This window comes from Acyrthosiphon pisum, chromosome A2 (genome assembly GCF_005508785.2).
Source record: "Acyrthosiphon pisum isolate AL4f chromosome A2, pea_aphid_22Mar2018_4r6ur, whole genome shotgun sequence".
NCBI classification, from domain to species: Eukaryota; Metazoa; Arthropoda; class Insecta; order Hemiptera; family Aphididae; genus Acyrthosiphon; species Acyrthosiphon pisum.
Window position 1 is genome coordinate 58837272 of NC_042495.1, and position 26537 is coordinate 58863808.

The 26537-nt window shown below is 27.9% G+C and overlaps 2 protein-coding genes across 4 annotated transcripts in view; one reads left to right on the forward strand and one right to left on the reverse strand.

The window, feature by feature from the left end:
- Positions 1-156: 156 nt before the first annotated feature.
- Positions 157-5512, forward strand: LOC100168621 (guanine nucleotide-binding protein-like 3 homolog). Of its 2 annotated transcripts, none has more exons than XM_008182732.3 (8): positions 157-314; positions 370-447; positions 527-634; positions 2529-2767; positions 2846-3312; positions 3370-3562; positions 3629-3777; positions 5088-5512. In XM_008182732.3, exons 2-8 carry the CDS (start codon positions 429-431, stop codon positions 5260-5262), a joined length of 1350 nt encoding a protein of 449 aa, XP_008180954.1. In that variant the 5' UTR covers positions 157-314; positions 370-428; the 3' UTR covers positions 5263-5512. The 2 variants fall into 2 exon arrangements, with proteins under 2 accessions (XP_008180954.1, XP_008180953.1); XM_008182731.3 differs by having other exon boundaries at positions 383-447.
- Positions 5352-26537, reverse strand: part of LOC100166559 (sodium/potassium/calcium exchanger 5) — a 38369-nt gene continuing 17183 nt past the window's right edge. Inside the window, exons 2-8 of one of the 2 annotated variants that reach the window (XM_008182730.2) lie at positions 19038-19259; positions 17421-17825; positions 9204-9332; positions 8797-8943; positions 6744-6941; positions 6437-6538; positions 5352-6354 (exon numbers count right to left, since the gene is read on the reverse strand). In XM_008182730.2, the coding sequence (XP_008180952.1) occupies positions 6029-6354; positions 6437-6538; positions 6744-6941; positions 8797-8943; positions 9204-9332; positions 17421-17825; positions 19038-19259 (1529 nt within the window). In that variant the 3' untranslated portion in view covers positions 5352-6028. The remainder of the gene's footprint in view (positions 6355-6436; positions 6539-6743; positions 6942-8796; positions 8944-9203; positions 9333-17420; positions 17826-19037; positions 19260-26537) is intronic. The other variant, XM_001952643.5, reaches the window with a different exon arrangement.

Consider the following 26537-nt stretch of genomic DNA (forward strand, 5'->3'; position numbering starts at 1 on the left):
TTATTATAATCTGATAAGTATAGAAATGGTTGATAAGAAATTATGTTGTCAAAATGTTAAATCCTGGCGCATGCGTGATAAGCACTTGGAACGTTGGGATTTGTCCCGGCGCAGATCCAATCGTCAAAATAACCCAAAATTATTACTTCGTGATAAAGTAAACACGGCTAGCAGCTGTGGCCCTGATATTCGTATTTCGTGGTCTTGTCTTTTGAGGTTAACTCGAAGTTCGAAAACAACTCGTCCTCACTCATCGCGTCGTCTTGACTCTTGACGGGTCTTGCAATTTACATTGAACACTTCGCGACGAAGCGGTAAGCATCCGCTTCTACTATTATTGTTTCATATGTAATAAACTAATTGGTGCAGTTCGTGTGTTTAGGTTTTTTTGATTTTAAGACTTCGTTCCACAGAAGCGGTGATACACAATGGCTTTGCCAAAACAAAGTAAGTTCTACCCAAATGGCTATGACTTATTAACTTAAGATTTTGTTGTCCTTCATACAACTTTTAAATATGTCTGTAGGGAAACAGTCCAAACGTTTGAAGTGCAGGACCAAGTATAAGGTTGCCAAGAAAGTACGAGAGCACAATCGAAAACTCAAAAGAGTCGCAAAGAAAAATCCGAAAAAAAGTGAGTTTCCGGTCAAATAAATAATAATAGTATCTATAACATAATTATAGGGGTTGTCATATTTTGAAATTACTTTTAAATATTCTGCTTTGGAATATAAAATTAAAACCCAATGTTGTCGTTAAAAAAAGTAAAAAACTTAAAAAATTAAAAGGATAAAAAATGTTTAAAAATATATTTTTTAAAAAAAAACGTTGTTTTATAAGTGACTTTAAACTATGTAAAAAAATATTTTCAAAAAAGGTGGGTAAGTGGATGTCGCTCTGCTGTAAAGTAGGTTACAAGTGGGCCACTGTAATGGATGGTGTTAAATTTGAATTCAATTATATAAGATCATTGTATTAGAAAAACGATTCTGAGCGAAAACGGTCAGCCTATGATATTACTAAGTATATTTGATGATATTATTGTGAATAAAGCAGGGATGGAAAACGTTTTTAATTTTTTCGTTTTCGTTTTTGTTGATTGAATTAAAAAATATCGTTTTTAAAAACGTTATTTTTATATATTGTTATTGATTAATGTTTTTAAAAACGTTTTTTTCCTATTGTTTCCAAATAACGTTTTTGATATATTATTTTTATTTTTTTATAATAGTAACACGCAATATAGAAATGCACTTAAAAGTTAAAAATTATTCTTAATATTTAAATTTCAAATTAAAATGTTTTTAAATTTTGAAACTGCATTATTGGTAAATTAAAAAGTAAAGACTTAAGTGAATTTTTTTTTTTCGTGGTATAAATATAACAGAAATATAATGTATAATACTATAATTTGTTTTCGTTTTTGATTTTGTTATTAAATTTTTTGGGGTTTTTGAGATTTTTTGTTATTGTTTTTCAGTAATTTCTGGTTTTTGTTTTATTAATTGTTTTTGTTTTTTGGTTTTTGTTTTTTGTTTTTTTCCGTTTTTTAAAAACTTTTTCCACCCCTGGAATAAAGTAATTTATATATAACATATTTATGTGGGACCTTGTTTTCAATTTTCAATTTAATATATTTTGTCAAAATTCGAACTTAAAATGCTTATAAAAAAAAAATTGTGTCTATTTATTTTCAATACTTTTCAACTGCTACTGTAACAATATACCAAGAGCCTTGAAATTTTCACGCTTTTTTACCCAACAAACACTTTAAATGCTAATAAAAAAAAACTGTGACTAAGGATTTTTAATATTTTTCAAATTTCATTGTAACAATATACTAGGAGCCTTGTATTAAATTTTCAAGTATTTTTACTCAACAAATAAAGTTTTATTGACATTCATAGAAAAAAAAACTAATTAAATTGGAAACTGAAATTGTCCATAAACAGCTCAAAACAAATCAAAATATTTTGAAAATTTTATCATGTATAGAAAATATAAACAACCATTGAAAATTTCATGTATCTACGGTCATTTGTTTTAAAGTTACACCAAAAACCAAAAGATTTTGCGTAAAAATTCCCGTTTTTCCTTAATTTTTCTTTTGTTTTTCACAGCGCTTTTGAAAACTACTGGGAAATTTTTACTTTTGACACACCCCCAAAGTACTAACTAGATTCACTTTCCTATCAGAAAAGATACTGTTGAAGAAAATCCAAGCATTTTTACTGTCCTAAAAGGTGATGACAGACACAAAAATAAAAAAAAACACATTATTATAAAATCAATACATTCATTGTTTCACTCAGAATCTAAAAAATGTATACTTTTTGAAATAATGAGTGTTCAATGATAAAAGAATCATCCGGCATATACTTACTTATTTTTAATCTTTTATAATTTATTTGGTAGGTACCTACCTACATGTCTACTATTTTTATTTTTTGTTAAAATGATTCAATGTGCAATGGAGAAATTTAGATATGTATATAATTTATATATTAATTTTATTTATTTATGTGTAGAGACCAAAAATAGTATGATTATTGCTCCAAACATGTGTCCATTCAAAGAAGAAATCATTGAGCAACTTAATGAAGCTAAAAGAAAAGAGCGAGAGATACGTTTGTCAAATTTCAATTCAATGGAAACACAATCTGAAGAAGAAACTAAAAAGAGTACAGAATCGAAATTGCCTTTTAAACAAAAATGGCTTTTTAAAGAAACTAGAGCAGACCGATATATTGAACACAATTATAAAAATGTAATACTAGTTATATACATTCCAACTACCTATATGTATAGTTGATTAATACCCATCATAAATTGATGTCTGTTTCAGATAATTTCAATGTGTGATGTAGTTCTAGAAGTTTTGGATATTCGTGATCCATTAGCTACTCGTTCTAAGGAAATAGATGATTATTTAACAGCCAATCCAGATAAAAAACGTATTATTTTGTTAAATAAAATCGATTTAGTGCCTAAAACAATAGTAACTGATTGGGTAGAATATTTTAACAAGATAGCACCAACAGTGCCTTTCAGAGCTAGTCGAGAAGTACGAAATACACCAAAAACTAGTGCAAAAGATCCAAATTTTATAGCAAGAATAAAAAAAAAAGTAGCCAATAGATGTTTCGGTGAATCTGTTGTATTGAACTATTTACAGACTTGTATAGATGCACCAATCTTAGGTATAACAGTTGGTGTTGTTGGTATGCCCAAGGTGGGAAAATCTTGTGTTGTAGATACCATTAAATGGAAATATACGATTGGTGATGAACCTGTTCCATCAAAAAAGAATCAGTGAGTTAATAATTAATTTTTTACTTTTAATAGAAATAAATGGTAGAATGTTTACAGATCAGTAGGCGTATTTCCTTTCAATAATATGAAAATTGAATTATTGCCATGGAAATGTACTGGAGCTAGTACTATATTGGAGAAACCCAGTGATAGTCGTTTATTATTAAGACAGGCATTACAAGTAAACCTTCAAAATGTAGTCCCAACCAAGATATGTGCTTTGATATTACCTTACATTAAAAAAAATCAGGTTTGTGAATATAAATCAATTTGTCTATAACTGATTTCTATTTTATGAACATTATGTTTTATTTAGTTAAAGTTATTGTATGATATGACTGTAGAAAATACTGAAGATTATACACACATACTTGAAATGAAAGCAAAGCGACATAGCTTAATAAATAGACAAGGAAAACCAGACCAACTTAATGCAGCCAAATCTTTCATGAAAGATTTAAAAGAGTAAGTGTTATTCTTAAATTGAATTGAAAATATTACCTAATTTCTTTGAAATTTAATAAAAATCAACAATATTTTATAAGTTTAAAAAGATTTCACTATTAACCCTTTCACTACTAAGTTTTTTTTCTAGATTACTCATCTCTGCTGAATTACAATTGCTTTTTTTTTTTTTGAATGTTCATTAATTATTAATTTAGTTTAAATGAACAATATGTTGAAGTCAAAAAAAAAAAATTGACTTGAATTATAAGTTATTATTAATTATTATCTGCATATTTCGGTGTAATCACAAATGTTATATCTGCGTATTTCGTTTTATAGATAAGGACGTAATAGTACGTCCGTAGCAAGGAACAATATGTTTGCGACAGTACGTCCGTAGCAGTGAAAGGGTTAAAAATAACCTAGTACCTCAAGGTGGACTTATATTAAAGCCTGAACTCGAATGAATGCAAACAAATGCTACCTAACAAACCAATGTAAATGGTCTAGCCTAACACGAATAAATGCACTTGTTTACGTTTGGAAACGATCGCTCCAAAGACAGTCAGAGCGTTTGAATTTATGAGGTAGCATTCGCTTCATTCATTCCTGTTTGTGCTCTTATGTAAACACACTTTTAAACAAATATCTTTGGTATATTATTCTTCTTTGATTTAAAACCATAGGATAAATTCATAGTAAATGGTTGGTTAAAATGAAAAAATAATGACAATATAGTGTCACTAAAACGCGCTTACACTATAGATATAACAATAACAAACTAATCAGTATGTCATCATTATATGTACCTGGTACATTTTTTTTATTATTTCCTAATGTATTAAATTAGGCATTAATGATCAATATCTTTAAAAAAAAAATTAAATCTAAATAATTATTAACTATATTTAATTGTAAAATTACGTATAATTTAATTTACTCTACTGCATATGTTCTGATTTTATAAAAAAAAATAAAATTACAAGTGCGTAACAAAGTAATCTCAATACATGATATAGATTCATGAAGGTATAAAAACATTTTGAAGTATTATATTTTTCTTGAATACAGGGGATTTGGAACAAATTTTTAAGAATAGTTTATTTTTTCTTGAAAATCTCAGTATCGTTAACTTGTAATATCATATTGTTATGGCTGTAATCCTAGTTGTGTATTCCTTTTAATTATTACAATATATTAATGTTAAAAGATTTGATGATTCCTATTGTAAATTATAATTATGAAAGTCAATAGGTAATTAAAAAGAGCATATCTTAATCAGTAAACTCCACAACCTCCAGTTATTTGATAATATATTTTTTTTTTAGCGGAACATTATTGTACTACACGCGGCCACCTGTTAAAGAAGCCTCAGGAACAGCAATGTCTATAGACCAGGAAACAAAATTCAATGTTGAAGATATGAACACAAAAATTAGCAAAGGTCTATCTCACTGTAGGGATAGAGCTAGAACTCTTTATTTTGATATGACCGATTCATAATGATAATTGTTAAAACTATTTTTTCATTTTTTGTCATTTTATTATCAATATTTCCAAAATATACATAATTATTTTAATAAAGTAACAAATATCTAGAAATTTCTTAATTATTTATAAAATTAAACTACATTCATGAGTGGAATATTGTCTCCTGTGTTTCTTATTATCAATGAAAATTGTATTCTATCGGTTGCTGGTTATTAGCCATAATTAATTATTTTATAATAATATATTCATCAGTCTTATAGCTATTTAATATTCTTATTGAGTTATTGAAATATTTAAATTAAATCATCATTGATTTTTATTTAAAAAAAAAAAAACAATCTACAATTTTTCAACTAGATTTAAACAATATAAAACAAGTTCCATAGGACGAGGACCTACAATGTGTAATTAATATACAAGTCAATATTCATAATAAACATATTACTCAAATAATATTAAATGGTAAAATAAATCTTGGCACAACAATGTGTAAATAGGTGGTTATTTTTATAAAAATACTTATAACTACTCTTAACTATTCTTAATATTTTAATGTTCACTACACGTCATTGGTTCAAAATATCTACATTAGTTAAACATAATATTTAATAAAACTAATAAAATGAAAATAATATCTATGTTCATACTTCATAGTTACTATACTGTATACAGTGTACATACATATTGTAAATAATTTCTTAAAACTAAAATTTAATTTGACAACAATTAAAGTGATAACTAATGAATGAATATTATATTCTAAATAGTGTATTTGATACTAACATTGCCCAATTTCTGCGCGTTTTACAACATTAAGTCCGCTTATTATGAATATTGTTATGATACATATGTGACCAATAAGACATATGATACCAAACGTCTTATACATTTTGAATCCATTCGCGGCTGCTGCAATGTTCAGCACGATCACACTGATGATTAAACATATGCAGTTAAAAAATAAATCATTGGTTTCCATCAAAATAGGTCCACCGTTCATGGAGATCGGCATAAGACATTTGATAAACCATGGCAAGCCCAAGCATAATAGTATATCCAATGTGTTGGCACCTAACGCGTTACTGATGCTCATCGATCCCTCGCCTAGTGCATTAAGTATAACATTAAAACAATGACAAATACATAATACTAATATGACTATATAATTTTTTGTAGTAATTCTTACCGTTTCGGGCATTTATTATACCCGAAGTGGCTTCAGGTATACTGCCACCAGCCGCCAAAACCGCTATGCCCATCACAATGTCGCTTATATGAAATGTGTCTCCTGTATATAAACAATAGAAAGGGTATGGTGAATTATTATTACTGCAACCAAAATCGTTCATACGATAATAATATAATAACTGTCCAGTGGCGTAATTTGGGGGGGGGGGGGGGTATGTCCCTGTGACTACAATGTCACGGGATACCTTCGACACTCAAATCCCCTCTCCGTAATTACAAAACTATCACTAACTCTATGTACTCACCGCATATCGACAACATCCAGGACACTATGTACGAACTGATGCCTATCCAAATTATGCACATGATGAACGTGAACGGGTACACTTTACGCCTTGTCCGACAATCCGGTACTGTTACCGACAACATGAATGCTACTGGTAAGGAAAATGCCCACCACATGATGGGCAATACACCTGTGGGTACTTTCCATATAGGGGAGACTGCAAATTTACATTTAAATATTATGTTTATTATAGATATACCCATTATTTCTTTTATGTAGGGATACCTAACTACCTTTAAAAGCTCACAGATTACGATTTACGGTCAGTGTTATTCAAGGGCGTCATTTCAAAATGTTTAGGGGAATAAGTGGCCCAGGGCTCGGAATTTAATGCATTTAAAAAGTACTAAATATACACGCATTTATGCGCTTAAAAAATATAAAATATATGCACTTATTTTTGTTTTTATTTACAATTTTTGTGAATACAAATATTTTTTAATTTTTACTAAATATTTATTAATAAAAATGGGAAATTGTACGTCATCTAGGGATTTTTAAAACACGATACAATAATACTTATATCGCAGAAAACTCTCAAAAAAAATATTCATTATAATGTATTAATTTTTTTTATTTCCAAATTTTAAAATTGTATCATAAACTTATCATTTATCATCAAATATGCGCTTTAAAAATATATGGTAGTTTTAAGAAATGCTCTTAAAATCATAAAATCACTTAAATAATATGTAAAAATATGCACTATGAACTTTAATAATTTTTTTTCATCGTGTCGTAAAACTAATGTCAAGCTTACTTAGCAATAAATTTAATAGGCAATAGCCCAAAAGAGACATGCGAATGAAACAACTTCCGAGCCCTATAAAAAACATACAAAATAATTTATTCCTGCAGCCATTAGATGTAGTGCCATATACTAGTTAAATATTCCGAGTATCTATATATTTTCAAAAACTTTTTTTTAATATTTTGTATTTCAAATATGTAAAGAAGACACTATGCATTTATCATTAAGTAACTATATATAATATAATATATTATTATGTTACGGTAAAAGTACGAATACCGGGGGAACCTATATAATAGGTCTGATGTTGGTCAATGTACGAAATTATTTTTTATTTGTGTGGACTTATAGCTACCTATAATGACATCTCAAATTGCACAAAACATCTTTTCATCAGTCGATAATGTAATATTACAGTAGTAGGTTGTAGGTTCCTTTATTAAATAAACTGTTTTTTTTTTTAATCCGTAGATTGGTTCATTAATGAAACTGTATGTGTGAATAATATAATAATATAATATACATGTTGTGTCCCGTGAAAAAGTGATCGACCGGCGTCTTATGATAGTATATATGATAACCTCAAGTTATGAAAAAAAACCCTTTAAAGGGTGGGTCTAACACTCTAACTTGCTTATTATTTTAGTTAAGAGCAGTTCAACTTTTTTTTAAACAAAAGCCGAACCTACCGCTCATTTGATGATCTGTATCTTTAAAACTTTTCAAGTTGATTTCGTATTTTTTCTTATTTTTTTTTTTTTGAAGCTATATTTTACTTTGCTATCAACTAACATAATAATTAATATTACCTATACAATAAAACCAGAAATATACAAATTATTTGTATTCAATTAAAAAAGTAGAATTCTGTAGGTAATAACATTTTAAAAAAAAACTTTAGTAAATGGAAGGTTATTTGGAGTTATATACGATTTCCTTATAAAAATGCTGATTTTTGCCAACTATTTTTTTACTTATTTAATTTAATAAAAATAAATTGCATATATTTGGTATGATTGTGTGTGTTAGTTTTGTAAAATTTGAGTTATAAAAGTGATTATCAATTTCAATAACAAACCTTTAAAATATAAAGAGCAACAATGAGATGCAAACGCATATTATACCGTTGCAACCAGAAAATCGCAAATGACGCCCCTGTTTATAAAAATATGTCTAGACTAAATAATGTATTTAGTCTTGGGTTTACCTGTCGTAATATGATGGTATCACCGTTATTTTAAATAATAATAATAATAATTACTCGGTTCTTCGTCGTCCATTATTTCATTGGGATTTTTGCTTGTCTGGCACTTTTTTGGCGGCGGAGGTGGCACATACTCCGTGAAGTAGAATGAACGGTAAACGCCGTAACCAATGTCGAAAGCCGGTGGTTTCATCGAGTTCGTAGCTGTATAATATTCAAACATAAGTATACAAGTGAGTTCTAAAGGGTGTAGTCTGCATAATACCAAAACTTGAAGTAGCTCTGTTGTGTAGATTAGTTAGGTAGGTACCAACCTAGTGAATTGAAGACTTAATATAGGTAGGTACATTAGAAATAGATAAGAATATTACAGCTTTCTTCAAATTTTGATTTACATAGCTCATGCGCATGCATATTGTTCTCGTTATTCAAAGCTTATTCAATCGTTTAATTTTTTAACCAACCCGTTCCATATTCACATTTTTTTGCACCACTTTCAGGCAATGAAATGCTTCGACATTCATTCGAAGTAAATTTCCCATAAAACAATGCATTGATTAACAGCCGTTGAACATAATCGAAAACTATAGCCCCTGTAACAATTAATAGGTATGTTGCTTGGTACCTATACGCTATACTTAGGTACCTATTAATACTAACTTTATACAGGAAGTAGATACAGTAATCAAAAGTTATTTTATTAATTTGTTTCTATGTGCGTCTGTACCTATATAAAACGTGTTTCTGTTCAAACTCAAGAATCAAGACATTACGCGTTGTATACATTTTATTTTAGAATTTACCAATCACTAATTAAGTAAGTAGGTACCTAGGTACCTATAAGTTATAAAATAAACTTATACGTTTATATTCAAAAGAATTAAATTAAAAAGGGGTTAATTCTGGAGATTCTATATTATACTTATTGTGTATTGTCTATACGAGTACCTATACGACTAGGCGTACTATATATTTTGTCTTTATCTCTAATTGAATAGGTATAGTGGAATCGTAGACCTCTATATATTATGTCTGGTAGTATTTTACATAGATTATTAGACGATTTAAACCAAACCATACAAACGTGATGTACTGATGTCTACATAATCATTTATCAAATACGTCGTAATTTTCAAAAAAATGACTTGCTGAATAATTCACAGTAGAAAGCGGGATTTCTTATTTGAAAAATAGTAGTTTGAATCTACACAGTCCACAAAATACTCCTTTAGTATTACAAAAATTCTCAAGAATTTTAAAATATAGTCTTAATGTTTATTTAAAAACTCCAAAAATCAGATTTAGAATAACTGCATCATTGAAGAAAATAAGAGGTTGAGCTACTGTTTCAATGTATCGGCCTGTAAACTACCTATAGTAAGTTATGGATGTCCAACGACGCGTGTCTTAAGAAATGTATATTAAGTTATAATCACATGACATATTATTATAACTAACAATGATATTATAATATTCAGATTTATATAATTTCTCATATTATATTACTCTAGACACCACGGGTATTTTTTACAACAGTTATTAAATTACAATAATAACTTAACAAGTAATTTACTATAAACAATATTATATTATTAATATTGAGTATGTATTACTTGGAGACGCTAAGCCGGGCCAATGTATAGCCGTATAGGTAATAAATAATAAGTAAAACACTAAGACCTATAACTCCTTAGAGAGTAAGACCCGATTACAAGTTACAACAGTTATTGATATTGCACTAGATTAACTCAAGTATTGGCAAGCCATTCACTACTCACGACTCAAATCAATGCAGCCCGTGATCTATGTGATGAAATACAAACATAAAATAGTTTATATTTAAAATACTAAGTGTCGCGAAATGATGACTTCATTGTGTAAATATCCACTAAATTGTAATTTTCCAAAAAAAATTTGTTTTTTACTTTTTCACCCTCCATTAAAAAAGTTATAATAATAATAATAATTAATTGTTTGATATTTTTTTTCAGGAACTGATTCAAACAACTATCTAACAGATATTATAAAAAAATAGCTTTCTTTTTTCAGTTGTAATTAAATTGTTAATAAAAGAAAAAAGCGTTTTTTTTATAAGATTTTAAGCAACATATTTTATCGGTTACACAATTGTGGTTTTGTTTTTTAATCAAAATTATTCCGCAGCTACTATTCAGAGCTTAAGTAATACTACAAAAGTTTCAAACAACCTATTACCTACCATTGATTTGCAATCAAGTCAAGATGATATTCTGAAAGATAATTTTTCAATATTGAATAAATAGAATCCATTTACAAACGTTTTTCGAATGTAATGATTTACCATTGTTTTCAAATGAATGTAGTTAGTGGTTAATAGTGGTTCCCAATAATTAATATGCCCCTAGAAGTTAGGCTTAGGGCCAGTTGTATCATCTCTGATTAAAGTTAACCAGAGTTTAATCGGCCGAATTTGCCCGGTTAAATATCTGTTATCAGCTGATTAAGCTTAATCGAAGTTTAACCGTAGACGGTACAACTGGCCCTTAGGACCCTAGCTAAAACTTAAATTGGACCACGGGGACCATTTTTTGTAAATACTTACTATAAATACTTAATAAATTAATGATCTACCTTTTTCACAATAATCTAGTTTCAATAGTTCAAAAATACCCGGCATTTCAAATGACTACGAATTTACTAATTTCACTCAAATAAAATAAAAAATGAAAAATATGAAAAATTACTACAGTACTATACATAACCGCGGACCCCGTAACATCAACACACGGACCACCAATTGGGAACCACTGAACTAACACAGGTATATTACACAGCATGCTACGCTGAAAGAAGCTAGACCATAAGTGACTTAAGTTTAACATTTGGTCTCTAGATATTGTTAAGTTTTTAATTTGGCCAATAGGCCATTGAAATTCTAGTTTAGTATCTACCTACCTACCTAGATTACACAATAACTTAATAAAAAATTTCTATTGAAACTATATGCACAAAATTCATCCATAATACTATAATAATTATTTATAACCACTGACTCTTTAATCAAATTAAATAAATCAATTGAGGTACAAGGGTATATTAAGAGGACGCTACACGGAAATGTGTTGTCTTCTTCTTACAAGCGCGTAACATAGCAAATGTACGATCAGGAGAACGCGTTTAGCACCGTTACCTTAAAAATTAGATTAAATTTGTGTTTGTAATGTTTGTATGTGGGTTTTTTACGATAATTCAATTTTTTAATAAGTTAGGTATGCGTATATAGTAGTTTAAATTAAAAAAGCTCATAACTCACTTAAAAACTGAATTATCGTAAAAAAACCCACATACAAACATAAATAATGTTCTTACCATCAAGTTTCGTGATCGGTTTATTCACTGTAATTTTTAAACTAACTAAGTTAAACGTGATCTGCTGCAGAGCATTAATTTGGTATGCGGTATATGCATATTTTATAAGACTGAGACTACAAATATCTGTGTAGCGCGTCCTCTTAAGAGCCAGTAGTTAGGTACCTATTCAAGTTAGCTTTATTATATGAAGCATTAAAATCAATATTACTATACAATAAAATACGTGTTATAATTATTAATTATTATATAATATAAATTTAAATTTTTTTTACTTATTTACATTTTACAAATTATACAAGGTCATAAATTGTTTGTTTACTTTGTCGTGAAAACATGTAGCGACCTACCTATTCGGACAGGCTATTAGGTTATATAAAAAAAAAAAATTATTATTATAGCCATAGATTTCCTATGGATGACACGTATTTTCAATTGCACATACCTACATAATTTAAACTGTATCACAATAACGCGTCGTCTTATTAATTATTATCATACACCTAATATTCTAATTTAAATTGGTTTATTTTTCCGAGAAAATGTTTAGAAAGACGTTTATTTGTACAATCATTAATTATTGATACAAGTTGTTGAATATTATATTTTAAGTTGTTTATTTATTATTCTACCTGTGTTAATTATAAGTCTATAAGTATAACTATATATCTAACTAAGTACCTATAGACATTATAACGTACCATTTGTATTTGAATATCAAACAAATATTGTATCCATGTGTTTTTAATAATCATTTTTATAAAAAAAATAGTTTTTTTTTTTTTTTAAATAAATGAACCCATACTAGTTTAGTATTTTATAATATGGGTAGCAATTTAGCATGACGTACAAACAAATCAATCTATAACGAACAAAGAAATATTAAAAATAATATTATTACGTAGGTATGACAAAGAAAAATCAATGACTGTTAAATTATTTATTATACTAAAATATCTCATAAGTATTGGTATAAATATGTAAATATCTATGGATCAAGGCTTGTGAAAAAAAAATATATATATAGGTGGGTACGAATTACGCGTAATTTTGTTTTACCTACAATCTACGCATTACAACACATTATATTATACAATGAACATCGAACAGAGATCTGAATAGGCTATAACTTATAAGAACAGTACCAAATTAATAATAGGTATACCTAGGTACCTATATAATAACCTATGTGTGGCTAATAAGGTACTTGTGCATGCTGTTTCGATGGTGCTTATAAAATATAACCTTATTATGTTGTTATTATATATACAGGGTGAATCATTATGTATGCAAATCCCATTTTTACCTCCGATAAAGAATTTATTCAAATTTTGGCTTTTTAAATTTTAGATTCTAGTGGAGCAACGAATGTATTAATTTTATTTATAACAATGAGGTGTTTTTTTTTTAAAATCATAAATAAATAAAAAAAAAAATTTGTGTCTGTCATCACTATTTGGGGCAGTAAAACTGCTTCGATTTTCTTCAACAGTATTGTTCAATGGGAAAGTGAAGCCAGTTGGTGCGCATTCAGGAGGTCAAAATTTAAAATTCCCATTAGTTTTCAAAAGCGCTGGGAAAAACAAAATAAATATTACGTTTTGAATTCAAATTTAACATCATCCATTACATTGGCCTACTTGGAACCTACTGTACAGCAGAGTAACACCCACTTACCCACTTTTTTAATTAAAGAATTCTACTTAAAACCTTGTTTTTAAATTCTTAAGATTATTTTGTTTAATAAAGAGTGTCCTGTGGCGATACAAATTTCTGTTTTTCAAACGAGAACCCCTTTTTTACTGTCAATTATTTAGGGGATATTTTATTTTTATATTTTGATGCACCTAATTTAAAATTCGAATGAGTAGTTAATTATTTATTGAAGTATTCGTGCTAACTTCAATGGAGTATAGTCCTTAAAAATGGTTTTACAAAATCATAAAATAGATGTAATATATTGGATCTAGTGTTTATTATTTTTGGACTTCTTTACAAATTATAAATGTTAATAGATTAATTTTTAAACCACCATTTCCTCTTTATCTCTTTAACACATCATCGTGAACCTATTATACTTATAGTAGGTACTCAATGACCAATGTTAAATAACTCAAAAACTACTCGTTCGAATTTTGATTTTCATGGAAAATGATTAGCTAAGTAATTTACAGTAGAAAAAGGGGACTTTTATTTTAAAAACAGAAGTTTGTTTCCAAACAGGACACTATTTGAGTAATACAAACAGTTTCAAGAACTTGAAAATAAGATCTTTAAAAGTACATTAAAAATAGATAGGTATTAAGTACATTTAAAAATTCCAAAAATCAGAACAACTATTGAAAAAAGGGGTGTGTATACTTGGCGAATCACCCGATATAATATATATACGTATATAAATCGACTAAAGCCCCTAGGCCCATCAAGGTTATCTAGAAATCTGCCTACTAGTGGCGGTGACTATGGTGGCGAACTGTGCTCGAAACTCTCTAATTGTCTGCGTCGTCGCCGACGGTTATAACTTATAAATAATTATAATACTGATAGTAATATAACATTACGAATGCCAAAAAAATTCGCGTTTCTATCAGCTACATTATATACCTATAGCAGTATAGCCTATAGGCTATATTATAGTGTGTCATTATAATGAACTATGTAGGTAGGCGGGTATACCTATAAATTAGTACCACAAAACGTCTGAACCGTCTACCGTATATGATCGCGAATTCGTGTTATTAATCCTCATAACAATATTTTGCTGTAGCTTAGCTTATATACGCATACTGTATAGTTTACGTCAAAACACAATAATGTAGGTCTTGCGGATTTTTTTTGTAATCGGACTACGTAGGTACCTACTAACAATATATTTTATAGGTAGTTCTTATATTCTCGCCATTTTGCGTCGGCATAATATTATGTTGTTTTTAATTATTATTTTGTAATTATTATCTTGTATTTATTTAGGTATATGTTATTAAATTTATCGAAATCAATCCGAATTACGTTGCAAAAATTATAACGTACATGGACAATATATTACGCCCACCAAATAATAATAATTATAATAACTTATAAATCGTTAGTATTTAAATATTAAAGTACATTTAATAGCGTTTAGGTACTCGTGTATCTACCAGTTGTATTTTTTTTCAATAATTTATTTTAGAAGTTTTACGCTGACTAGATATTCACTTACTCGTGCACATCGTTCCCGTCAAAATGATTAAAATCGGTAGGTACTCATTAAAAATACCGAGTAATAACATTTCGTATATTTCGATAGATATAAGACACTAAGACAGCAAATACTAAATAGCCATGGAAAAAAGAGCGTTTAATCAAAAAAAGGCAACTGCTCACTTACAAGAATTTTAGTTGCTGCACAAATATTCGGTCTACAATCATGTATGCATACATATTATATGAACAGCAATAAAAGCAATCTAAAGGTCAGATAAAACTTTGCCAAGAGTCGTGTATATGGTATTTTGCTTTATGGTTGTGAAACCAGGGAAATACTTTGAAATGCATGTACAATGAAACTAGTAAGTAGACATAGATAAGGAAATATAGACTAGCAGAAGACTACTTAGTATTAGTTGGAATTAGAAGAATAACAACACAAAGGGAGAAGAAGACCAAGTATAGGTGGAGAAATTATCGGAATTTCTTGATGCAACTGGTTTTACCGACTTACCATATTTTATGAAAGCAATATCATTAGGAAGGGAATCATGACAGTTTGTATATTTTATTATGAAAATCGAAAGGGTATTTAGCCTTTAGAATAATTAAGATAATATAGGTATAACTCTGGATTAATTATCCGAATCAAATGCCTATAGGTATTTAAAAAACTGCTTACCTACTTAAACATTTTCGTAAAGTATTGCCATTCATTTTGACTTGATTCTAATACAATATTGGTGGCATTACAATAACTTATCGTGGCAAAATAAGTTGTTATACCTAAGTAGTGAGTAGGTTACTAAATACCAATTACCAAGTATTCGTGGTAGGTACGTAATATTATATTGTTTTGTTATTATTATGGTAGTGAGCTTATAAATTTGAAGCTGGTCTGTGATACTATTACTACTATGGCAAGCGTGCAGATGTTAAATATGCCTACCCATTTAAACCTACCGAAACCTTATTATATATGTACATACACAGGATGATTATTTTATCTGTAAATACTCACTATTAGTATTTTATTCAAAAAATATTAACTTTATTTTAACTGTTAAGGTAACTTTTTGAAAAATGTATGATACATGCAGTACCTATAGTCTCTATTTTATTTCACTCTTACCTATGTTTTATGGTGAAACCAGTAACAACTTTTTATTTTTAAATGGAAATATTATTTTAATTTCATAATCTTTAGAAAGATATAAGTAGTATTTATATATTTTGAATGCCAAACGATTTGTGTTCTTCATTTTTAAGCAATGTCTATAGGCATATATATTTGTTAGGTATTTAAATTTAGGGTGAGTGCAACTTTCCATAGGTACCTAATATTATTACTTAAATAAATATTTTATTTATTCGTTTCCTTCAAATATCAAGAAGTTAGAAAAGTTAATACTTTGCGAAATGGTGAGCGTTCGTTAACATAATCACTCTGTATATTATATTAAGTTAAAGGTTCATATTGCGTGATGAATTGAATGAGAAGGATGACCGATCACCATATTTATAAATATATTATATAATATGTAGCTGCAGGATGACGATGCGGCGGCGATGGAAGTATAATTTTTATAAGCATATGAAGCATGTCTATTCCCATTTTATCCTTAAATAGTAGTATTTTGCTTAAATTCTATTATTACTCGCAAAATGTTTCCAAGTTAAATAATTTATTTTATGTTTTATGTATAATTAAATGTATAACCATAGATTCTAAAACTATACACCCATACAAGTTTATTCAAACATTCTATGAACATAGATATTATCGTGGTGCTCAGAGTAGAATAACTCAGAAATATTATCATTAGTTACTTGAATTTTGATTTCATGATAGGTACAACTAAATTCTAAACTGTTAGAAAAATCATTTATTTGACATTTATATTCGAGGTAAAAAAAGAAAACTTTACAAAAAATACAGTGTGTTTGATTCTTCATTTTAAACTTATACCGAAATATTAAAAGTTCCAAAAATCAGAATTTAAGCAATTTATATTCAATTAAAGGATAAAATGGTAACGATGAGCGGTATTTTCGAATTGTCCTGTTCATAATATTATTATGTTTAGGTTTTAATGTTTAACATGGAAACGTATGACTGGTACAGCGAAATTGAAAATACTTACAAGACCGGAACGAGTTTTTGTTTTTTAACTTTTTGGCGGCAGTCCTGAGCTTTCCTTGCGTGAACATCAGTAGGAAGTACCCAAAGTACATGAACAGCAGAAACAGTGCCTCGTACCACATGACCACGTCGTCCACAACGATGATGGCCAGCGCGACGATGGACACTAAGTACACGCCGCTATCCCGAAGCAGAGGCCACTTTTCCAACGTGATGGCACTTTTGGCGGCCAGGCCGGCACACGCCGATACGCCCAGTGTGTTGTATATAGCGCTGCCCACCACCGTTCCCACCCCGAGGTCAGATTCTGTTAGGAACGTTCCGATGATACTGACGAAAAGTTCAGGCGCGCACGTGGCCGTCGCCATGAACGTCGCTCCCGCCACATCCGGTGAGATGCCCAAGTCTGCGAAATGCATGTACAGAACGATAATATAATAGTGATGACTGATGACTGTAGGTGACCAGATGAGCCAGCGTCGGCGTAAGAAGTGATTATTTGTTATGATTTAGCTTTCTTCGTATAGGTAAGACGTATGTCCCAAAGAAGAAATTTCGAATTGTCACTAACCACTAAACTATCTATTGAAGCTGTATCGTAATTGATTACCGTAAAAACAGCAAATTTCAAATTATCATAACTTCTTTGACCATAACTTAACAGAAACTTTGAAACTTGCCGAAAAAGGGTGTCCGGTAAAGTAGAAAAGTTTCCATACCTATCTACATATATACGTACATATGAGTATATACATACATACCGTACATACATACCGTACATACATACCGTACATACATAACGTACATACATACCGTACATACATACCATACATACATACAGATTACAGACATGCAGTATACGAATTACAATAATTTTATAGTACTTATAGTACTTAAGTACTTAACCTAATTATCTACGTGGAAATATAGCCAGTAAGTAACAATATATTGAAAGCCAAGACGTAATAAAACAGATCCTACAAATTACAAAATATAAAATAGTATCTATTTTATTTCATTACGTATTGTATATTATCTACATAACTATGTGACTGTCTGTACTCTGTAGCAGTCGAATTGTATAGTGCAATTTGGATAATTCGTCTAATTCAAAATAATACGCAGAGATATTGAAAATATCCGTTTGTCTGGAATCATCAACTGGATAATATTTATAATATTATAATGAGTAGCTATAGCTTATAAGAACTAAGAAGAACTACAAAAGCATAAATGACGGTAGTGAAATCTATTTGTATAGCACAGGTCACCCGGTTATTTTATTGCGTAATGAGTATCTATAGGTATATAGTTAGATACTGGTGTTATTTAACATATTATATAAAGTAACATAGGAAATGTAATACTCTTATACTAGTATACTACCTATATACGACAATTGTATATAAGTTTCCTAAAATTAAATAGTGATCAATTTTTAATTTTTAATTTATCGATCAAAAAAAAAAAGCATCTTTCATATTTTTTGTTGCCGATTATATTAGCAAGATAAGTTACTGCATACCTATAAAATTAATGGTTTGGTACCTATTGAAAATCTACATATTATTATGATCCATTTTTCTGCTATTAGTGAAATAATATGTAAGTAACATACCTAAGCATATGCAAAACACCGACGGTAGGAAATAATCATTGCAGACGAATGCTATGAAAACGAATCCATAAAAAGCCACCAAGAAGTGGAAGACAACAGCGCCGTGACGTCTTTGGTTGTCAGTGAAAAAGTCCGGGGGAAAGTCATCAATGGAACGACTGGCATTTTCACACGTGACAGTACTGCTATTACTGAACTCGTTGCTGGAACTCGTATCATTCCCTAATGAAAAAAAAAATTAAGATTTAACTACAAAAAAAACGTAATATGCTATTTCCTCGTTGTATTCATCGGGCTTTTTTTTTTATATATTATTGTATTACGTTAATGTTATGGTATATAGACTTTACCATGCATTTCAAACTCAAAGTATCAAATAGACCAAAATATTTTGATCAAAGTCCTATGCTAGCAGTAAAAAAGAAACAAGTACTTATAATGACATTCTTTTTGTTTGGTTGTTAAAAATTAACATTTCTTCAAAATATTTATAAATAATTTTTAGTTATAATATTATTACGATATAAGATATTGCTTGAATCAAAAATTACATTATTATTTTATTTATTTCCGTTCCATTTCTGCAATATCTGACATCTCTTTTCTGTGTCTGGAGAAATCTTATTGAATGAGACCATATTTTAATATAGAATTGAGACAAATGGCAGTTAACCTGGATCTGACTAGAGACTTATTGCTATTCAATAGTGAAAATAATTGCTCAAATTAGTAAGTACTACTAGTACTAGAAAACAGAAATAACTTTACATGTATGTATATCTATGAGTGGAAATGGTACACATTTGTAAAAATCAGGTAGGTATACAGTATACCAACCTTGTTGAATTTTATTTTTTAAATTTAAATCGCATTCAATATAAATCATTTCTATTTGTATTGGTACATGCTGGAACTTTTTCAACGTCAATTGTTCAAACATTCATTTTTTTCGGAATACTCAAATTAGGAAATTGGTTAATTTTTATTGGTTTAATACGATACAAACAAGATGGAAAATGCGCCAAGTCTTCATTTTATTACAATTTTTTTTAAAGACCTAATTTAAAATTGAAAAATATTAACATAGTTATTAATGTTTAATACTATTTATTATTTAAACTTTTCCTTGTACATTTTAATTTTAATTCGACAGTTGCTTTGTTATATCGACCATGGACCATATATCTTGTAACCACATTGGATCCGATAAAAGGCTGATATTTGATGCTTTAGAGACTAAAATTATTTTCATTGCATCTTCTAACTTCCAAAATCTGTTTAAAACTTTGGAACGCGATAACCATTGTACCTACTTCTTTTATATAATATGGCTAACAAAAATACTCGCTTTCTAAATTTTTAAAAAAGACAAAAATTCTTGTTACAGGTTCAAGCCACATGGTTTTATAAAATTCACCGTATTATTGTTTTATATTTTTGATTTCATTCATGCAAATTTGCCATAGCTCATATTGATTACTTTTGAACAATATACATATACAATATTATATATTATAATTTATAACACTGTCCCAACTCTCTATACTATAGAATTATGGTATATTTTTACTTCATCCTACTATGTTTTCTTAAGTACCTATAGACTGTAAATATAACTTGAATTATATAAAAAAAATTATAACATAAACATGGTAATATGCGAAAGACCATGCGGACGATGTATTGATATTTAATACAAATATATAGGTACCTATATATAGTTGGTTATTACTTAAAGATTTGGCGGCAAACTCCACACTAAAATCTATCCACCTATATTCATACTAAAAATCAGGTTAAGTGGTGTTTGTGCTTAATAGGTAACGAAAAAAACAAGTTTGTTAAAACGATTATACTTATTGCATATGACAAACATACGTGTGTACATGAACTTAATTAAAAACGCTTATTGATATACATATTATAAAATATAAATTTTTAAAACGACACGACAACCTTCAATCATTATTCGCAAATTATTAAAATAACGTTACATAGATAGGTACTAACATGTTTTACGCAATTAAAATACTTTAAGTTGAACAACATATAGTATACACGACCAAAGTGATATCAAACTTCATATTTTAGGATTAAAAGTTTAAATTCTAGGTACCTACTTACTCGATAGTAATATACTATACAAATCCAATATAATATTATGATCAATGTATTACGGTTAAAAAAATTAAAAAGAACAAGGACTTAGGTATCTACATAACGATAAAATGTATATGGGTAGTGTGCAAGATATAATATTATAGTCTATATACTGCATAATGTATAGGTACACATATATTAGATTGATTTGTATATTATCTTTATTATTTAATAATGTCCAACATTAATAAAACTAAAATGTTGGTTTATCATTATTATAATTAATAATGTATTAAAATTATTTTTAATTTATTCTTATAATATAAATATATAAAAATCGAATTTTTAAATTAAGATAATTTGTTATACCTAACCTATGTTAACTATTGTAAGTATTTAAATCTTGGATATTTATACATTACAAGTTGCAAAAAAAATGTTCTTCCCTGGAATATGAAATTAAAATTGATGTATACTTTCATTAAAAAAGTAAAGAACTCAAAATATGCAATATTGATAAAAAAAAATAGTAAACAAGATAATTTTGTTTTATAATGACTTCAAAGTTCAAATTACGTAAAAACAATAATATTTTTTTTAAAAAACGTAAATACTTTTCACAATAATATTGACTGTTTAGTGTTTACTGTTAAAAAAATCACCCAGTATATATAATACATCATGTATTATGCACAGACTGATACATTTTTTAAGGTCATATGCATGACAATAATATCAGACTTTTCAAGTTTATTTGTAACATTAATACTTAATCATATATTATTATAATCATATATAATCATATAATATCAAGTATGTTGTATGCATTTCAAATAATCAAATGGTCGATAATATTTGCAGGACCAAAAATTATTATGGGTATCTAAATTGAATATATATTACAATAGTAATCAATTTTACTGTAAGTATAGGTACATATCGTAGAGTCTTATATCTATGACCGATGTGTAGATCAAAAAAGACATCGGCAACAACGGCCATTAGTCAAAGACATTACGTTAATTACATTTGTTTCTTTGTATCTTAAATATAATATTTTTAAATTAAATTGTACAATTCGTATTTTCTTAAAAAAAAAAAAAAATTAAATTTATTTTGAACAGTGAAATCATTAAATAATATTATAAATTTAAAATTATAATGATTGATTTTCAAGATTTTTCAGTTGTCAGCTTATCACTAGGTGGAGGTTAATCTCAAAAAATATTAAATATAATATTATTTAACAAAATAATGAAACTAACAATTACTTATTGTTAAATAGAATATTGATCAATAAATAAAGTATTATTCGAGTCAATATTGTCAACTATTTTATTTTTTTAGAATTATTTGGTGTATTATTGCAATATGGATTGAAACTTTTATAATGACATATTCTATATTAGGCTTCTATAAGTTATAACTTGTATATACAAAGAGTTCAGAGTTCTATTTTCACGACCAAAGATCAAATTTAAAGAAACAAAATTGTGGTTATTATATTTTGATTTTGCTGTAAAATTTAAGTTATTAAACTTCGTTTGCTTCATAAATATAAAATAAACTACATAAAAGAAGATCCCTATATTTTTCCTACTAGCCTAAGAGGAAATAAAGAAGAACACAATTTCATCATCATAAAAGTTGTCTTATAAAACTACATTATTCGTCATACTATATTATACATTATAATATGTATACACCTGCATTATACCTACGGATATAAATTATTTATTAATTATTATTGATATTAAATTACATTCTTTGGTTTGTTATTTATACCGTCATAATGTAGTTTTATATTTTATACAATAAAGTCGAAAACATAAAAGTATTATTTATTATATTGTTTATATACTGAAATTTACAATAGTAAATATGTAATAATATGTAGGTACCTATTTATTAATATAATATCAATATGTCTTATGCAAGTAGTAAGCAGGTATAACATAAATTCATATGTATAATAACTATGCAGATCCGTCCTAGTGTCCCTATGCCCATGCGCAAGGAAACTTTACTAATAATAGTATAATATAAGTACAGCTTATGAGATTTATTGAGAAACAAAATATTTTCATAAAGATTAATTTATACGTTCATTATTATTTATTTGTAATTATAATTAAAGGATCACAAAACACAAAAATAAGTTTTTTTTTTAATTTGAAATAATGTTCAATTCTAAGAATAATGGTATAGGTTATACGTTTCTACCCACATTATTGACATTATTCAATGAGTAATAATCGAAAAAAGACGCGAGATATCATTGGGCCGAACTCACGGTAGTTACCGTCTTGCCGATCTTATACGTGTAAATGTTACTCGAAAATATCTATTTAGTATATTTTTAATATTGATAAAAAACCAAACGTTATATTGAAATTCTGATACTTCTATCATCTTAAGCACAAAAGATTACATTTATCTACATATATCTACCATCAAACATCAAAAGAAATAAAGGTGGCAAGTTGGTGACGCTCTGCTGTACAGTACCAGCAGTGATCACTTTCCCATAATTGTACATTTTAATCATTTTATACCTCAAATCTCAAAAGCCAATAGCTCAATATAATCTACGAACTACGACGAGAAATACAATTTGAAAAACTCAAACTAAACTAAACTCTAACTTAAACTTTTTTTCTATAAATGCACTAATAAATGGTTAGTAACTAACTTAAATAAATGGTTAGTAATTATTAAGTAGAATTAGATTGTAATTTTATAAAATGATCCCTATCTCTTTACCTCTAGGTATCTTATGTTTATCTGGCCCCATCCTAACTTAGTGGTAGTTAACCAGTTAAAGTCTCCTGTGGTGATAAAAGATTTGGGAAATTGTTTTATTATGTTGTGTGTTTTGTGTTGTTGCTGTTGATTTCATGGAACTATGAAGAAACATTTGATAAGTTGTTTGGACAAAAAATAAGATTGATGTTTCAATTGTTTTTTTTAACTTTTTTATCGTTTGTTAAACTGCCTATATATTATTTGAAGGGTTTTGATCATATGGTATTTTGGATTAGGTAGTAGTTGTTTTGTTAGATGGGAACAATTATTTATCATTGAATGGAAGTTTCGTACTGAATGATTGTCTTATTGGTTTTTCCTCATATTGATAATTATTATTAGGTATGTAAATTATATTATGAGTTTATTGCAACAACTAACAATAAAAGTGCACTCGTGAAATAAAGGCGCGTGGTCACTGGTTAAACACGTAGGTAGGTACTGTCCTGAATAATATTATGACAGCTCAATCAAATAGTAAAAAATATGATTATATGAATTTTATGAATGAAAAACCTACAGGTAATAACAAATGTAATTTATAAACATATTAGGTACTTATTTATATAAACATCGAACATAATACTACCGAACACGGGTACTTAAATAATTACCATACTATTCAAATGCAAAAAAACTAGTTAGGTCAATAATTCTCAATGATTTATATCGGATTATCTGATGTAGTGTATAATATTATATTGTAGTGTGGACGTGTGGTGTACGTATTTTACTATATGTGTTAGGTAATATTATTATAATATGATTAATAATATGGCTAATGGCCATGGAATAGATTAATAATGATAAATAATGGTTGTCTGAACATAATTACGTTAAATATAACAATAAATAATAAAAGACTTTTTTTTTTTGTGTTGACAATGATATAGATAATAGTTATATTATTTTAAGGCTTAAGCAATGGTTATGGCTATTTTGCATTATTTTGCTAAATAATTTGTACTAGGTAGATAAGTAGATTCTGAGCGGAACTAGGAAGTTATCAGTCATATAATAATGATAAATGAGTGATCATTATTTATAAATATTTTTAAAAACTTTTAAAGTTATTATTGGAAAGTCTAATTTCATGGCGGCGATTGTATGGTACTTACTTAAAATTATTTTTTAAAATTAATTAAACATTAAGATTTTATGGTTTTATCATAGGTAGTACTTTACACTTACCTACTATAATTTAAGTAATGCTAATTTTTTAGTGTAATTCTATAAACTGTGTAAATTAATGTTCACATAGTCTTGAATATATACGGATCATAAATAGTTTAACTATATAATCACCTCAGTTATATAATATAATACCTATTCATTGAACGAGTAAAAATTACATATTATTAGGAAGCTAAATGTTTCAGAACCAGTAAACAACTATAATGTTTATTGTTGATAGAGTAAAGATTTCATGACCACTAAAATATGTATAAATAATATTTGATAGGCATTGATATTTAACTAAATATAAACACATTTTGGTTCTTTTTTTATATAGTATCGAGTATCGACAGTGATGAGTGACGTACTGAGATGTCAATGAATTTCAATGTATTTTAAAATTAAATTGGATAGGGCATTCAAGTTTTATTTTATTTACACGTAAGTGCATTTTATTTTATAGATATCCTTCAAGTACGCACTATAACAATATTGTAGTAATTTAATATAGGTATATATGTGTACTCATACAATACGTCAATAAAGCTTAATATAACTATTCAGTATCCAATATAACTTAAAGACTTAAAATAATAAAATTTTTAACCTATTGATTCTAGCTTAACATTATTATGAGAATAAATTGATAACATTTGATGATGAGAACATTGTATCTACTTCATCGTTCTCTTTTTAGTAACAAGGATTTTAAAATAGGTTTCATGGCTCACCCTGTATTAAAAATTAAAACTATATGCCTCCAAAATTTAACAACAAAATCTTAAACTACGCTTCAAACCGTAACGTATGTATATTATTACATTATTACATATTTTATTACAAATCATAAGACATCTCGAATAATTTTTAGTTTTATTACAAAACAATTGAAGCCATGGCGTAAAACCAATTGCATCATAATAATATGCTGTGTTACAAATCATTTAAATAAAGAGTTAATTAAATACAATTAACAACATATTGCTCCACTCTAATTCCTCCTAAAATTGAGCAAAATATTATACAATTATAACAAAATCTGTATCTTCAAGAGTTTATAAACATTTTAAGTTTCGATCCACACCTAATATTTGAATATTTGTAATAACTAATAAGATTCGGGTGTAGGTACCTTGAAATCATATGATCACTGGTTGTTATATAATATAAAATTCTAGATTATTATTATCCTCATATTTTAATATTTATTCAAAACTTGTTTAAATTTAAATATAGTATATTACCGCACGATACATCATATGGACCTGAATGTTATCAAGTTTAAAATAAGTTCAAAAACTTGATACCTAATAAAAGAAAAAATAATTTTAGCTTTATTCATAATAAGAAACTTGTTGAAACTATATTTTATTTTATTGTATCATCCAGTGGCGTAGCCGGGGGGGGGCCTGATTTCTC